Source organism: Nerophis lumbriciformis, linkage group LG06, assembly GCF_033978685.3.
Source record: "Nerophis lumbriciformis linkage group LG06, RoL_Nlum_v2.1, whole genome shotgun sequence".
In the NCBI taxonomy this organism is placed as follows: Eukaryota; Metazoa; Chordata; class Actinopteri; order Syngnathiformes; family Syngnathidae; genus Nerophis; species Nerophis lumbriciformis.
In genome coordinates, this window is record NC_084553.2 from 12,558,962 (window position 1) to 12,577,122 (window position 18,161).

At 41.0% G+C, this 18,161-nt stretch overlaps 1 protein-coding gene across 2 annotated transcripts in view; it reads right to left on the reverse strand.

Annotated features, from left to right (window-relative positions):
- Positions 1 to 18,161, reverse strand: part of LOC133608469 (AP-2 complex subunit alpha-2-like) — a 38,577-nt gene that overhangs the window by 3,536 nt on the left and 16,880 nt on the right. The window contains exons 9-21 of one of the 2 annotated variants that reach the window (XM_061963713.2): positions 17,958 to 18,126; positions 17,732 to 17,869; positions 17,473 to 17,655; positions 17,304 to 17,401; positions 13,041 to 13,272; positions 12,790 to 12,963; positions 11,045 to 11,131; positions 4,234 to 4,367; positions 3,994 to 4,076; positions 3,689 to 3,779; positions 2,347 to 2,469; positions 2,134 to 2,250; positions 1,015 to 1,084 (exon numbers count right to left, since the gene is read on the reverse strand). In XM_061963713.2, coding sequence (XP_061819697.1) covers positions 1,015 to 1,084; positions 2,134 to 2,250; positions 2,347 to 2,469; positions 3,689 to 3,779; positions 3,994 to 4,076; positions 4,234 to 4,367; positions 11,045 to 11,131; positions 12,790 to 12,963; positions 13,041 to 13,272; positions 17,304 to 17,401; positions 17,473 to 17,655; positions 17,732 to 17,869; positions 17,958 to 18,126 — 1,699 coding nt within the window. The remainder of the gene's footprint in view (positions 1 to 1,014; positions 1,085 to 2,133; positions 2,251 to 2,346; positions 2,470 to 3,688; positions 3,780 to 3,993; positions 4,077 to 4,233; positions 4,368 to 11,044; positions 11,132 to 12,789; positions 12,964 to 13,040; positions 13,273 to 17,303; positions 17,402 to 17,472; positions 17,656 to 17,731; positions 17,870 to 17,957; positions 18,127 to 18,161) is intronic. The other variant, XM_061963714.2, reaches the window with a different exon arrangement.

Consider the following 18,161-nt stretch of genomic DNA (forward strand, 5'->3'; position numbering starts at 1 on the left):
TGCATGTTGTTGCCAAATGTATTTCATATGCTGTAAACCTAGTTCATAGACATAAACATAAACAAACACATACCAATCGTTGGTTAGAAGGCGATCGCCGAATTCGTCCTCGCTTTCTCCCGTGTCGCTGGCTGTCGTGTCGTTTTCGTCGGTTTCGCTTGCATACGATTCAAACCGATATGGCTCAATAGCTTCAGTTTCTTCTTCAATTTCGTTTTCGCTACCTGCCTCCACACTACAACCATCCGTTTCAATACATGCGTAATCTGTTGAATCGCTTAAGCCGCTGAAATCCGAGTCTGAATCCGAGCTAATGTCGCTATAGCTTGCTGTTCTTTCCGCCATGTTTGTTTGTGTTGGCTTCACTATGTGACGTCACAGGAAAATGGACGGGTGGTTAAAATCAGGCCCTTTGAAGCTTTTTTTAGGGATATTGCGTGATGGGTAAAATTTTGAAAAAAACTTCGAAAAATATAATAAGCCACTGGAAACTGATTAAGCCACTGGAAACTGATTTTTAATGGTTTTAACAATTCTGAAATTGTGATAATGTTCCCCTTTAATGGCACAGTTCAGGTTAGCTCTGGCTGATTTTAATGCCACCATGTCATTTATACATTTAATTTAGAAAAAATGTTCTCATGAACCCGCACCTATGACTGTCTTAGACATAGATGAGTGTCTGTGTATAGTCCAGAGTGTAAGTAATAGTAATTTATCATTAATATTATTAAGTCTCTTGAGTGGCGTGCTTAGATATCTTGGATTATCACCTGCCTGTCAAACAACCTTTTGTTTAAAATGTTTAATATTTAAATGTTTTGCAAGATTCACATGAAGTTGTGCAATACAACCACTTTTTCCTTAGTGACACCCTGTATAACTTCAGTTTAAATTTATAAGTGTTGAACTTTTCAGTGTCTTTTTCCAAACACCCTCATATGTTTTCTCATGCTTTGAACATGAATTAAACTTTTGTTTAAAGTAGTTTAAAAGCAGAAGATGAGCATCTACCTTGGCTTTGGTGACCTCAGTGTCCATTGGGTGTTTGGATTTGAAGATCTTCTGGACTTCCTGCTCAGGACTGCAAACAAACAAAAACATTTATTTCCTAGCTTTTATGCTTCATGTATGTAAACAAGTCATTTTTGTGTTAAAGAAGATACAACTGGTGGTTTGGATCAGAGAGCGAAAGGAACCAAACCCAACAAGGCAGAAAGTCTGTTAAATGTACCGTCAATTTAGGACTGTAATACTTTTATCCTACGCTTTGTATCCTACGGCTTTTAAAAACGGTGCGGCTAATTTATGGATTTTTCTTCGCTAGCAGCCATAAAGCAAATAGTTTTCATTAAACACATGCAAAAAGTGTGTTATCGTTTGTGCTATAGCGCCGTCTATTGGATGACTTTGCTCACTGCAGCTGCTGCTGGGTTAATGTGAATTCCTGCTGTTTAAAGCTTCAAACCGGAAGTATAAGTGCCGTTCTGTATTCTAATCGTAAATAGCATTTTTACTTTTATGGATTCTTCATTCATCACTCCAAGCAACGTTTATAAATTCAACAATATAACTGAAACAATTCTTACCCACTAAAATGTCCCATTTGTGATATCTGTGGGAGTGTTTTCCTGCATATTTGTACGTGCTATCGTAATGTTATAAAGCTAGCGTCGTTAGCATTAGATAATATGCTAACACATTTACGAGTGTCTATGTTAGTATTATTAACTTACAATGGCATTCGGTTTGTATTGTTTCAGTTTCAAAAAGTCCTCAGAAAATTCACCAAAATGTCACAGAGTTTGTTTAGGTGATTGGAGAGCTAGCTTTCGCAGCTAGTGGGTCCATGATGACGACTTCTGTTTTGTTTGATCAGCCGTTTTACTGCTGTATTACAGACACTGTTTGGAAACAATTAAGGTATGTAAAGACATATTTACAAACAATTTCGGTGTTAATAACTAATTTCACACAAAAATATCTGTGGCTTATAGTCCGGTGCAGCTAATATATGGAAAATATATTTTTTTCTCAAAAAATTAGTGGCTCCGTGGTGTGCTCTATAGTTCAGAAAATACGGTATTTTGCTTCAATTTTGTATTTGCACTGTGGTGTCATCGAGATTCTTACAGGCCGAGCTGCTTCCAGCGCTGGAAGAAGTCCTCTGACGTCATCTCAGTGGGCTGGAAGAACTTGTTGAGCATCACAGGGAGTTTGATGGCGATGTTCTGCAGGGCGCCGCCGTACCTGCACACACACCCGCAGTCATCCATTAAGTGTCTTTAATCCTCTCTGCCCATCTGCGTGTGTGTGTGTGTGTGTGTGAATGTGAGAGAGTCCCACCTGAACTGGATGTCGAGCACGGGCGCGTCACTGAAATCAGACACGCATTCGATGTTGAGGATCTGCTGAACCTGGGCCCCCCCGTCTATGACTGGGTCAACCGCTTTGGCGTGGACATCCAGCTGTGAAGTAAACGTTAAGGGAAGTCCTGAAAGCTAAATAGTAATAATAATGTCATTCAATTTAATCCCAAAAATGAGAGAGAGCAGACTGACTAACCTGCAATCGGGTGGATTGTGGCCAGCTCAGTTTGTGTTTCATCTGACATCACATGAACAAAGATAAGACCTGAGGTCAGATGAAACAAAAATTGAGCCGTTTGGCAACAATACCCAGCAATATGTTTGGAGAAGAAAAGGTGAGGCCTTTAATCCCAGGAACACCAGACCTACCGTCAAGCATGGTGGTGGTAGTATTATGCTCTGGGCCTGTTTTGCTATCAATGGAACTGGTGCTTTATATACCGTATTTTTCGGACTATAAGTCGCAGTTTTTTTCATAGTTTGGCCGGGCTCCAGTGCGACTTATGTTTTTTTCCTTCTTTATTATGCATTTTCGGCAGGTGCGACTTATACTCCGGGGCGACTTATACTCCGAAAAATACGGTATATATATATATATACTGTACATATAAATATATATATATATATATATATATATATATATATATATATATATGTATGTGTATATATATATATATATATGTATGTGTGTATATATATATATATATACACACACACATATATATATATATATATATATACACACACACACATATACTGTATATATACACATATATATATATATATATATATATATATATATACACATACATACATATATTTATATATATATATATATAAGTATATATACATATTTATATATATTTTATATAAAATATATAAAATGCTTACTTTAAATCTTCAGTGTGTATCCTTCAGAGGAAAAAGTTTGGACACCCCTGCTCTAAGCCTTATGAAATGCTCCTTGCGGTTATTAAAAAGGCATAAATTAAGTTTTACACATTAAGAAACAACATAGTAATTACAAAACCTGCAATTACACCACAGCAAGTCTTGTGATCTTCCTACTGGAAAAAATCGAGTGAATTGACGTGTGAGACAGCGCCTTCTGCTGGATTTATAGCGCCTTCAAACCACTTTCTATTTCTGTTACCATTAAAAGAAAACAATTTACAAAGCAGAGAAAAGACGGCCACAAATATGCGGGGGAGCGAACGCCAGACCATGTGAAGGCGGGGATCTACTGTAATATTTAGACACCAACATACTAAACGGCTTGTGTGTAGCGCCCCCTGTGGCTGCCTGGGGAAGAAAGGATATGTGTTTTGAGCGTTTCTTCACTGCGCATGGCTGAGGTGAAGCTGAGGAACTGACTGGACGTCTTGTTGCCAAAGAAGACGTAAATGCGACCTGGAGGACGACATGAGTGCATTTTTAAAGTGGGAGTGAAAACTGGACACCAGAGGCCTTTTGGAGATGCTATGTAATGTACTAGCTTGTCTACAAATGCAAATAAAGCAATGGATTTTTTTTGGTGAGGTTTATTAGTCATCTGGTGCCATCTAGTTTAGAGCAATGTTGATAGTACAATATGTTAAAACTGTATTAAAAGGTAGTCACTCACCCAGGTTCTGTCGGTACTCGGACTTTAGTCCAATCTGCAAAAGTTGATTCTCATAGAGAACACCATTGTTCTTACAGACAAACCTGCATTTACAAGTTATAGTATAAGAAACATTGTGTGATGTCAAACCTGTAACAATTTTCGGATGCTGACAATTAAGCATTGGAACAAATTATGTTTACAATATTTCCTGTCAACTTCAGTTCCACTGGACACCAGCTGACGTTTAATGACACAAACCTGCTGAAGCTCTCGTCAGACACGACCGTGTCGGCGGCAGGTGTGACGTCTGAGAAGACGTCCACCAGCAAACTGGAGCTGGCATCGGGGGCGGCGTTTAGGTTCAGCAAGTCGTTGAAGGGGTGAGCGGAGTTCTGCGTGGGACAAAACAGTCAAATATCATCTCTGGTGTGCAGAAAACGAGTTAAAAAGTAAGTCAAAGAGTGTAGAAAAGTACCTGAATGAACCTAGTCACGACTCTTCGTGTTCCACACACAACAGATTTGTTCAATGTGCAAGGTAAAGTTCAAATAGTGTGATCTAACTGTCAAGTGCACTAGTGACCTCTGCTGGTTGTCAGAAAAATTGTATGTAAATTATCAAAAAACTTTCCGTTCTGAGTTCCCAATGAACAGACAAGAGGCTGTCTTTGTTGCACCAAGCAAAGGCTTGGAAAATTCCATTGTGTACAACGGGAGGAGACGGGAGGAGGTTATCTATTGTCATCGAAGACCTGCCCAGGCTGAAGCCAGGACCAGTCCAAGCCCGAGGCATCTTTTTCTTTTGTGTTAATGTGACCGAAAACAATGACTATTTACATACTCCCCATTCCTTTGGAAGCAGATGTTGTTGTGTAAACAGGGAGTGTTTCCAAATAAAGGAGGAGACGTAAACCTTTTTCGCCAGAGCGTGGGTGACACTGTAAGAGGTTACAGGTTGACACGTTTCTCCTCAATTGAGCAAAATGGAATTCTGCCTCTGTTTGATTCTTCGCTTCTTGTCTTGTTTAATAGATGCCATTAGTGTTTGAACCAGATACTGTTAAACTGGAGAATGACTAATAAATGTTGGCACACATTGTTTTTAGCGCGACAACTTCTCCTTGGAACCTCATTAGTTAAAATTAAAGTTAAAGTACCAATGATTGTCACACACACTCGGTGTGGTGAAATTATTCTCTGCATTAGGACTTACTCAGTAACCGCAACATTTGGCACAATGTTGAATAACCTAATGAGGTGCAAAACAGTTTGATAACGAGGGTTGGGCATCGAGCACTGATCGAACCTGGGACTTACATCAACGTTTTGATGCTCAGTCCATAGATAACTATACACGATTACCATATTTTGTAAAAGGCACACTTACAATCCTTTCCTTTTCTCAAAAGTCAACAGTGCGCCTTAAAACCCGGTGCACCTAATGTACATATTATTCTGGCTGGCTTATCAACCATGAAGCAATTGTTTTTGGTACATGATCTAATGATAAGTGTGACCAGTAGATGATACTATCTGTTGCCTGTTCAATACATGACGCTAGCAAGCAACACCAAAACGTTTATGTTTCATTGAGAATATAGAACATTACGGCGCACACAAATGTCAAAAATGTTTTTGTACGACTTTGGTAAGCTAAGAAGCCGCACCGTTTGATGGAACCAGAGCACCTAGTGTGTGTGTGGCAATCATTGGTACTTTAACTTTAATTATGACCACCACAGCACCTATTAGGAGACATTCGAGGTGATAGACTGCTGGCAGCGCTTCATAGCAGCAGTCGACCTCCAGGGTCCCAACTCCCCCCCGTTGCGAGTTGTCGTGATTAAATGTAACATGTTTATGTGTGCATGGCATGGAGGTTTTTCCCCACTCCAGACTAGGCCCCCTTGTATTTTTTTTTACTCATCTTCTTCCCCAGAGTTTTAACTTTTTCCCACCTTTTACGGAGCGCCTCGTGTTCTGTAACCCTGAACACTGTTTGTCTAATCTTGAACGGGTTTGTGCTGAAAACATAGTTTCGTTGTACTTGTTGCAATGACAATAAGCTCCTTCTTTTTCTCTATCGTCTTGTTGTCGGACATTCATCCTCTGCTGTTGCCATTTCTAATATAACTAATTTATATGTGTCAGTAGTCTCGCTATGGATGCGCTAAAAACTACTGGCACAACAAAGATGACGAGGAGAAGACGCTGTCAAAGTGGAGGCACGTAAATAAGACCGCCCACAAAACGGCACGGCGCATCCTGAAGGGACAATCAGAAAGCAACTTGATGATGGTCTGTAAAACATGATCTATGCGCCATTTTGACCAAAGAACCACCATTACATGTTATGTAGACCACAAGGAAATGCTTTTAATGTACAAAAAAAATGATAATATGACCACCTTTAATGTGCCTTTTAATCCGGTGCGCCTTTTGTATGAAAATACACCTGAATAGATCCGCTCGTCGGCAGTACGCCTTAAAATCTGGTGCGCTCTATGGTCCAAAAAATACAATATAGGTCAGATACAGCACAGGGTCATATCTAGTTATATCAATGGTTCAGACCCCCGACAGGAAGAAATAGCCACAAAACACCGACAAAGAAAAATGCCAGACAACAACAAAGTAGAAGCATTAAGCGAGAATCATCAGATGTAACGTTTGCAGCTGTTTTGAAGCATTTCAACCCTAAAAGCGCAGCAAACTTTATAATTCAGCTTCATTACATCTGAACTTACCAAGCTGGGTTGCAATCACGTGACCTAGAGACACTTCGGGGTTTCAGGTGATGGTCTAGAGCAGTGGTCCCCAACCACTACCGGGCCGCACAGCAACATTAATTGTGTGAATGCTCCGAAGCATTCACACAATTAATAAGGTTTTCTACACCAAAATTCATCTATTTTTATTCAACTTCTTCTTCTTCTCCAGATTTTGGCGCGCTCTACCTTCCACTTTTTTCATCTGATTCAAACCATTCCAATCGCGGGCTTCCATTAACATATTCCCAAAATTGACAGAATTACAGGTTTTCCGGAACATTTTTCCCATTCAAAATGAATTGGCCATTTTTCAAACTTCCACCATTTACATATTTTTCAACCGATTCAAACCATTCCACCTTCAACATACTCCACTCATCCTGGACATTGAAACTATAATTTTTTAAAGTAAAATTTTTTTCCCCAAGAATTCCAGTTTTTTCGAACCCTTTTTAGACCCTTTTTCTGGCAACCACTCCTTCCACATTTTTCAACCCATTTCAAATTCCAGGAATTCCTTAATACCATTTCTCAATTAAAGATGTTACTACTTCAACATTTCTCGACCGATTAAAAAAATTCCAACACCAACCATTTCAACTCATTCCGAAGATTCTATTTTTTTGCATTTTCCCCAAAAAATATCGGGCTGCCTTTTTTGACCCTTTTTCTGGCAACCACTCCTTCCACATTTTTCAACCCATTTCAAATTCCAGGAATTCCTTAATACCATTTCTCAATTAAAGATGTTACTACTTCAACATTTCTCGACCGATTAGAAAAATTCCAACACCAATCCATTTCAACTCATTCCGAAGATTCTATTTTTTTGCATTTTCCAAAAAAATTCCCTCTTTTCCCAAAATCCCCAAATTTCCAAGAAATTCCCATTGAAAAGAATGGGACATTTTTCGAAGTTCCACAACTCCCACTCAAACTGTTCTAACTTCAAAATATTCAGCCTGTTCAAGAATTGTGTGGTCCCTTTTAAAAACTGAAAAAAAAAATCCCGGATTTCCAAGAATTCTCAGTTTTTAGGGACACTGTCCCCATTCTTAATGAATTATCCATTTTTCACTCTTTCACAATTCCAACATTTTACAACTTATTCAAAATATTCCACCTTCAACATATTTCACTCATCCTGGACATTCAAACTAAGTCTTTCCCAAGTTCCAAACCAAATTCCGGTTTTCCTGGAAATTCAAATGCTTCAACATTCAAAACATTCCAACATTCAAACTATCCTTACATTCAAACTTCATTCTATCAGCATTGGAGCATTCACATGCAATTCCTTCAGCAATTGCCTCATCTAGATAATTTATAAACTACCGCATTTTCTCCGACTTAACTTTCAGATTGTAGGCAAAGGCTAATTTTTTAGCTGTTTTTATCTGCCACACGTAGAAAGCTGGTCCGTGAAAGTAATGCATACATTACACCGGTCCCTGGTGGAAAAAAGGTTGGGGAACCCTGGTCTAGAGTACCAATAGGCTACTGTTAATTTACCTGCATCAGTGCAAATTTGGGCGTATTTTGAAAGGTTTAGAGGAAAATATATAAGCAATAATAAAACAATATTTAAAATAGGATGGAGTGGATTTATACACTGTTAAAAAATCATTTTTGAAAGATTTAAACCATTCATCACCAAGACGTTACTACTCGCCTTGACCTCCCTTCCTTCGACACTCACAAAGATTTAAAGAAAAGATTGAAGGCACGATATGTCTTTACATCTGAGCTGTCCAAAAACGATCTATTAATCCATGAAAGACAATGCAGTTGATTGACGACGAGTCCTGTGCTGCTATGATCGTGACGTTAATGGAAAAAAAGGATTAAAGGCCTACTGAAATGCGATTTTCTTATTTAAACGGGGATAGCAGGTCCATTCTATGTGTCATACTTGATCATTTCGCGATATTGCCATATTTTTGCTGAAAGGATTTAGTAGAGAACATCGACGATAAAGTTCGCAACTTTTGGTCGCTGATAAAAAAAAAGCCTTGCCTGTACCGGAAGTAGCAGACGAGTAGCGTGACGTCACAGGTTGTGGAGCTCCTCACATCTGCACATTGTTTACAATCATGGCCACCACCAGCCAGAGCGATTCGGACCGAGAAAGCGACGATTTCCCCATTAATTTGAGCGAGGATGAAAGATTTGTGGATGAGGAAAGTGAGAGTGAAGGACTAGAGGGCAGTGGGAGCGATTCAGATAGGGAAGATGCTGTGAGAGGCGGGTGGGACCTGATATTCAGCTGGGAATGACTAAAACAGTAAATAAACACAAGACATATATATACTCTATTAGCCACAACACAACCAGGCTTATATTTAATATGCCACAAATTAATACCGCATAACAAACACCTCCCCCCTCCCGTCCATATAACCCGCCAATACAACTCAAACACCTGCATAACACACTCAATCCCACAGCCCAAAGTACCGTTCACCTCCCCAAAGTTCATACAGCACATGTATTTCCCCAAAGTCCCCAAAGTTATGTACGTGACATGCACATAGCGGCACGCACGTACGGGCAAGCGATCAAATGTTTGGAAGCCGCAGCTGCCTGCGTACTCACGGTACCGTGTCTGCGTATCCAACTCAAAGTCCTCCTGGTAAGAGTCTCTGTTGTCCCAGTTCTCCACAGGCCAATGGTAAAGCTTGACTGTCATCTTTCGGGAATGTAAACAATGAAACATCGGCTGTGTTATCCAGCACAACAGTCAGGGGGTGCATTCTACGGCGGGGGTGCGTTATCCAGCACAACACCTGCCGCAATACACCGCTTCCCACCTACAGCTTTCTTCTTTGCTGTCTCCATTGTTCATTGAACAAATTGCAAAAGATTCACCAACACAGATGTCCAGAATACTGTGGAATTTTGCGATGAAAACAGACGACTTAATAGCTGGCCACCATGCTGTCCCAAAATGTCCGCTACATCATACCGAGACGTTTTCAGCAAGATATTTCGCGCAAAATTTAAAATTGCACTTTAGTAAGCTAACCCGGCCGTATTGGCATGTGTTGCAATGTTAAGATTTCATCATTGATATATAAACTATCAGACTGCGTGGTCGGTAGTAGTGGGTTTCAGTAGGCCTTTAAGTTACGCTAGAATGTGGTCAGCCGTGTCAAATTAAGCACTTGGCTTTCCTGAACAACTAAGCTTTTACTTTCTGTTATGAAAATCGACTACGAAAATACGGGAGATTGGACCAACAATTACAATATTTGTTACCGGGACTCAACATACAGACCAGGTCTTCATAGTTTTTTTTAGGCATAACAACCACTAAAGGACATAAACTAATGCGATCTCTTGTCCTTTCTTTACGTTTAGTTCTGCGCTCAAACACTACTTAATATAATAAGACAATAAACTCGATTGCGTCACTGAAAGTTTGGCTGCAGACACGAGCACGGTCCGATTGCATTCCACAAGATAAAGTGATATTTTTAAGAGCCATATCCTTGGACGCACTTTAGTTTTTTACCTGACTAATACCTTTAAGAACCACTTCTTTCGGGACTCTATGAAAGCTCTTTCCTATCTCTCTATTTGAACGACTGGAACACAAAAGAACAGAAGTAGGGCTGCCGATATTATCGGCCGATAAATGCTTTAAAATGTAATATCGGAAATTATCGGTATCGGTTTCAAAAAGTAAAATGTATGATTTTTTAAAACGCCGCTGTACGGAGTGGTACACGGACGTAGGGAGAAGTACAGAGCACCAATAAACCTTAAAGGCACTGTCTTTGCGTGCCGGCCCAATCACATAGTACCTACGGCTTTTCACACACACACGAGTGAATGCAAAGCATACTTGGTCAAAAGCCATATAGGTCACACTGAGGGTGGCCGTATAAACAACTTTAACACCGTTACAAATATGCGCCACTCTGTGAACCCACACCAAACAAGAATGACAAACACATTTCGGGAGAACATCCGCACCGTAACACAACATAAACACAACAGAACAAATACCCAAAACCCCTTGCAGCACTAACTCTTCCGGGACACTACAATATACACCCCCCCTATGCTCAAGCTGCTTGACTATTGTGTGAATCAAGCTGCAAAGAAGAAAAAACAGACGTGACGTCATATGCAAGCAACCCAGCTATGAAGCAAATACTCCATATTATTTGTCGATGTCATAATGTTATAATGTGGGCCGTGTTTGATTTTATTTGTAGAATAGACCACGAGGCACACTTTGGACACCCCTTGTGTACCTAATAAAGTGGCTGATAGCATGTAGTATGCATATACCATCGTGCCAGCAGAGAGCATGATGGGACAAGAGGGAGCAGGGCGGGGTCTGTTGGCGAGAAGCTCCGTTGTCATCGAAGGAGAAGACTGAAGGGGGAGGAAAGGAGGAATGGAGCAAAGAGGAAGTGAAAGTCAGAAAGTAGACGAGAGGAAAGTGACTCATGGAGAGTGACTAATGTGTTCACACCAAAGTAACTCATGCAAAAACACAAAGTCCCACTGAGGAAATGACACGGGGGCCTTTCTTTAAAAAAAGATTGCCATTGCATTAGGCAATTAAGGTTTAACAGTTTTATACTGGAATGATGGATTCCTATGAGAGAAATGGTTTCTTTCAACATACTGAGAAATGTGCTAGTAAGTGTTTGGTGGGAACACAGCATGAATTTGCTTGGTGTTTTTTTAAAGGGGAACATTATCACCAGACCTATGTAAGCGTCAATATATACCTTGATGTTGCAGAAAAAAGACCATATATTTTTTTTACTGATTTCTGAACTCTAAATGGGGGAATTTTGGCGAATTAGACGCCTTTCTATTATTCGCTCTCGGAGCGATGACGTCACAACGTGACGTCACATCGGGAAGCAATCCGCTATTTTCTCACTTTCGTCGGTGTGTTGTCGGAGTGTGTAACAACACGAACAGGGACTGATTCAAGTTGCACCAGTGGCCCAAAGATGCGAAAGTGGCAAGAAATTGGACGAAATTTGTTCAAAATACGAGGGTGTGGGGAAAGCCGACAAAATGGTCAGTCGTTTGTTCCGCACACTTTACCGACGAAAGCTATGCTACGACAGAGATGGCAAAAATGTGTGGATATCCTGCGACACTCAAAGCAGATGCTGACAACTCCAAAACTGGACAGATCAGCTTTCAGGAAAAGAGAGCGGATGAGGGTCTACAGAATATATTAATTGATGAAAACTTTATTCATTACTCGCGGTTTTACGTAAATGATTATACATAAACTGTGTTTCCCAATAATTTAGCTTAAAAACATTTATTTTTTTCAATCATTCGAGTACATTCGGTTAGTCTTGTGTAATGCAGTATTTTGTGTCTATTTAGGTATGGTTAACCTGAGTGCTGAAATCGTGGAAAAATATATGTTCTTAGCGCGCCTGAAATGGGCTGTCTGCACTCTCAAAGTGCATGTTGTTGCCAAATGTATTTCATATGCTGTAAACCTAGTTCATAGTTGTTAGTTTCCTTTAATGCCAAACAAACACATACCAATCGTTGGTTAGAAGGCGATCGCCGAATTCGTCCTCGCTTTCTCCCGTGTCGCTGGCTGTCGTGTCATTTTCGCTTGAATACAGTTTAAACCGATATGGCTCAATAGCTTCAGTTTCTTCTTCAATTTCGTTTTCGCTACCTGCCTCCACACTACAACCATCCGTTTCAATACATGCGTAATCTGTTGAATCGCTTAAGCCGCTGAAATCCGAGTCTGAATCCGAGCTAATGTCGCTATACCTTGCTGTTCTATCCGCCATGTTTGTTTGTATTGGCATCACTGTGTGACGTCACAGGAAAATGGACGGGTGTATATAACGATGGTTAAAATCAGGCACTTTGAAGCTTTTTTTAGGGATATTGCGTCATGGGTAAAATTTTGAAAAAAAACTTCGAAAAATAAAATAAGCCACTGGGAACTGATTTTTAATGGTTTTAACCCTTCTGAAATTGTGATAATGTTCCCCTTTAAGACAGGAGTGGTCACCATGTGATTGTGGCGTTACCGTGTTGGCGGTGCTGGTGGTATCGGCGCTGACGCTGTGCTCTGTGCCGCCGTTCACGTTGCGGCGGGTGTCGTCGTTGTCGGGCAGGTTCCCGGGTCCCTTCTTCTTCTTCAGCTTGGCCAGGATGGACGATTCTCTCTCCGGGAAAGGCGGCATCTCCTCCAAGATGGTGGCCTGCAGAGGGAGAGTCACAGTTGAAGCGGTGAAGCGAGCAAGCTGGCGGCCGCACCGCTGGCCCGCCCGTGACAGACCAGGATGTCGGTGGTGGCGATGCTGCTGAGCCTCAGGTACTCCACGGCTCTCTGCTGGAGCTCCACGTCGGCGTTGCGGAGCTGGCTGTCTGAGCGCAGCACGTCCTGGATGGTGGTCTTCACCTCTGGGAACAGGTTGATGAACTTGATGTAGGCGGACAGCAGCAGAGCCCGCGTGGGCACCGAGCACAGGTGGAACTTGGAGTGGAGGAGGTTGAACTGGACCAGGGGGCTGAAGAAGACCACATGACACAATATTGTTATTGGAATTCATATGCATAGGAACCTGAATTTCTATTAAAACATGGTTCCTTTTATGTGTAAATGTGTTGTATTAACGCAATCACACTGCAAAAAGTCAGTGTTCAAAAACAAGAAAAAAAAATAATACAAAAATTAGGGCTATTTTATTTGAACTAAGCAAAATTATCTGCCAATAAAACAAGAACATTTGGCTTGTCAAGACTTTCCAAAACAAGTAAAATTAGCTAACCTCAATGAACCCAAAAATACCTTAAAATAAGTATATTCTCACTAATAACAACTGTACTACTATATGAGTACCTGTACGTAAGTTCTATTGTTTCACTAAAAATAAAACAGCAAAGTCAATTTGGCTGTCATCTGTTTTAATTATGAGACACAATTGTGTCAAAGTCATGATTTTTTTTTTTTACATGCTTGAAATAAGAAATAATTACTTTAAAAAAGTAGTTTTATACGTGTGAGTGTTGATGACACAGCTTTGCAACAGTTGATATTCTAGTTTCAAGCATGTTTTACTCAATATAGGTCATAAAATCTCAGCAACAAGCTGTAATATCTTACTGAGATCATTTAGGACCAACACCCTTAAAACAAGTAAAACACTCTAACATAAAATCTGCTTAGTGAGAAGAATTATATTATCAGACAGAAAATAAGCAAATATCACCCTTATTTGAGATATTTTATCTTAGATTTCAGTTATTGCAGTGCACTTATCAGCGTGAAACGGCAACGGCAACATAACTACGGTTTAGTTGCACGGCATTAAAACACGCAGACAGTGACTTCCTGTTCAGCATTAAAACACGCAGACAGTGACTTCCTGTTCAGTACAAAGTAGGGATGCAAAGATTGCCGGTAATAATGATAACCACGGTAAAACTCCTGACAGTTAGTATTACCGTTTTAAAAGGGTCATAATTAGATTTTTTTTTTCTACATTTAAAACACTTTCTTGTAGTCTACATAACATGTAATGGTGGTGCTTTGGTCAAAATTGTGCAAAGATTATGTTCAACAGATCATCTTCAAGTTGATTTCTGATTTGCATGCCTCAATTTCGACTGCATCTGCTGCCTGTCAGCCACGTTGTAGTTTTCAGAACATCCATTTGCAGTCTATTGACATACACAAGTTTGAAATATACCTACTTAGTATTAGAAATGGCAACACCGGAAGATACCCCACAACAAGAGTATGGACAAAAAGAAGGCACTTATTGACTACAAAAACGGACGACAACGGTGGACTAAGGGCAAAGCTCTTGGGGTAAATCTCTACTGTATATGGATATATGTTTTATAAATGTAAAACACTTCCTTGAGGTCTTCATAACATGTAATGGTGGTTCTTTGGTCAAAATGTTGCATAGATTATATTTTACAAACTATCTCCAAGCCGTTTCCGGATCACCGTCTTGTCGGCGGTCTTATTTACTAGCCTCCACTTCGACAGTATCTTCTCCACGTCATCTTTGTTGTACCGGTAATTTTTAGCGCTTCCATAGAGAGTCTACTAGGGATGTCCCGATCCAGGTTTTTGCACATCCGATCCGATACCGATGTTGTTTTTGTACTTCCGATCCGATACCGATACTGACCGATACTGGCCTATCCGAGCATGTATTAAAGTTTAAAGATATTTAGCCTACTTAGTTGTCAGAATCATGTTGAAAAGGGTTTTAGTACTCTTGATAACAACTAGCCAGCTGAATTAGGGGAGTTTGAATAATACACAATGGTTGGTAACAAGAAACTGACCTGTTTATTCAAGGATAAACACAAAATAGACAAAATTATACATGAAAAACAGAAATGGCATCATTGAAACTAGGGCTGGGCGATATGGCCTTTTTTTAATATTGCGATACTTTAAGACCATATTGCGATACACGATATATATCTCAATATTTTGCCTTAGCCTTGAATGAACACTTGATGCATATAATCACAGCAGTATGATGATTCTATGTGTCTACATTAAAACATTCTTCTTCATACTGCATTAATATATGCTACTTTTAAACTTTCATGCAGAGAAGGAAATCACAACTAAAAAAAGTCACTATTTTTTTCATACGGTGTTGATCTGGAAATGTTTGCCTCTGCATTTTGATGGTGTGGGCGTGTGGCACCGAATGGAGATAAGAGTCTCGACAGACCTTACAATATTTGAACAATGATGACGAAAACTGTTTTCTATGTCGTGTCCATGTGTCGAAAATTGTTATGCGCTTATTTTTTTATTTGATTTTGTGCGTGGCATAGATTTGCCGTGCGCAGAGGACGCTTGAGCAGTGCACAATTGCGCAGGCGCGCACCTTAAGAGGGAGCGTTGCTCGCACGGCTGCGCTAGCATCACAGCTAACGTTAGCCATGCTGCTACCTCTCTGCTGGGAGAGGACGTATACGTATGTGACGTATGACGTGACAGTATGTGACGTGTGTAAGAAGGTGCACTTGCTGTCTGTGAAAAGCAGAGACAGGAAAGAGTGAGAAGAGTCTGTCGTGTAATGCCAGCAGCTAAAAGCAACTGAGTGAGAATCCACAGACCTGTGGATGTGTTGAAGGTGTGCTGGAAAATACGGAACGGAAATTAGGGAGCAGCAGAAAAGTGGAATGTATTATTTAAATCGGTGCGTTGGAAAACACGGACCGGAGTTTTTTTTTTTAACTGGATATGGATCGGCATTTTCCCATGCCTTGCCGATACGCATTTTTTGGCAAATATCGGCGGCCGATCCGATCCAAATATCGGATCGGGACATCCCTAGAGTCTACTGACAGATATAAGACAGAACTGTACACTACTTTATATTAGAAATGGCAACAGTGGAGGATGAATGGCCCACAACAAGAGGACAGAGGAAAAAGAAAGAGCTTATTGACGATGGCGCGGACAACAACGGCGGACACACGCACATTTTCGGGACCTATGCAGGTCCCGAAAGGAACCAGCAGGTAAGAAAAGTTGGTTTTGCATAACAGGTCGAAAACAACACACCAGATAATATTCTCTAATAGATGCCATTTGGGGTCCTTATACACACACACAACATAAGAATATCCATATGCACACTACTTTTGACTACAGTAGCCGTAATGCGGCTACAATCCATCAAGCGGTGCGGCTTTGTAGCTTACCAAAGTCGTACTAAAACATTTTGACAGATTTTTGAGCGCCGTGTGAAACGTTCTATATCCTCAATTAAACATTTAAGTTTAACCTGTACTTACTGGCGTCATTTATTGAACAGGCGTCAGCCTGCAGTGCACACCTATGTCTTATGTTTGACTGCCATCTACTGAACAAACTTATCATTACACCATGAAACAATTAAAATTGCTTCGAGATTGATAAATACATCCAGAATTAATCCGTGCATTAGGCGCACCGGTTATAAGGCGCGCTGTCGATTTCAGAGAAAATGAAAGGATTTTAAGTGCGCCTTATCAGCCCAAAAAGACAGTATGCAGATCCCAAATAAACAAACAAGTACCAAAAGATAGGAAAAGTTGGTTTTGCTTAATAGGTCCCCATTAAATTCAAATTACCAAAAAAACGTGACTGATAAACTGATAGACGTGCCAGCTCACTAGCTGAAATGCTAACATGAAAACAGCAGACATACACGTCTTTCCCCGTTAAGAAAGGATATACCCAATATAGAAAGCAGCAGACCACTCGATGATGTAGACATAGGCGCAGACGGTAGCGATAAATAGTTTGTCTGCGTTAGCGCTTATAATTATAATATCACAAGGAATTGGTTAATATTTAAATCACGAAATGTAAAAGGAGTATTGTTGGCGCTTTTTGAATTGTTAATTATTGAATTGTATGGGCAGAATAGAGGCGCTCCCATTAGCTCTGTTGTAAGCGGACTGCTGTTTTTTTGGGGGGGGTTTAAGTCAGAGGCACAGAGGTCTGCGCTATACTGAGACATTCTAGAAAAGTAAATGTATATTCAAAGCAACAATAAGTAAATGTTTGTACCTGGATCGCGGGTCACCAGCAATCAGGTTCCCAAACTCTCCCAGGATGTAACCTCCCACTTTGACCAGGTTCTCATGGCAGGCAGGTCTTTGAAGAGCCTAAGAGAGTTCCAGAAGCATTAGACAAAAGTTCAGGAAATAATTTCAGATCTGGATGACTCCAAGCTCACTTCAAACACGGTCTTGGCAGCGTAGCCTTGGACGTCGTCGTGGTTTATGACAATCTGGATGACGCGGTACCACACCTCCTCGCTGACGTGGTCTCCTGCCATGCGGATGAGGTTGAGGATGGTGTCTACGTACCAAGTGTAGTCCACGGCGTACTTCTCTGCCAGGATGGCCACCTTCAGCACCTGTAGGGAAAATAGCCAGGAAATTGAGTAAATGGGAGGGACCGGGCGCTCAAAGGCGGCTGTATGAATGACGCACTATTTCCTCTCTGATGGAGTAGTCGGCAGTCTCCAGGTAGCTCAGCATCTCGGCCACAATCTGCTTAGCGTTGCTGCGGTCGCACATGGCGTAGAGAAGGTCCACCGCCCGCTGGCGAACGCTCACGTCCCGCTCCGTCTAACAAAAACCCACGGGAAGAAGATTGTCTTGTCGGTATGTCCCAGGTCCACTAAGCCATGCACGTTAAAGCAGATGCGTCAGTCACCTTTAAAGCATTAATCACAGTTTCCATGTGCGTCTTCACGGCCTCGTGGGAAAACTCAGAGCTGGCCAGCGTGCACATGCTCTCCAAGGCCAGATATCGCAAGTTGGTCTCCCTGTGCTGCAGGAACTGGCCCAGCTGGTTGCACGCTCGTACCAACAGGGTGGGCTCACTGGGGGACGCACAGGACACAAGTGTTTGCAGGGG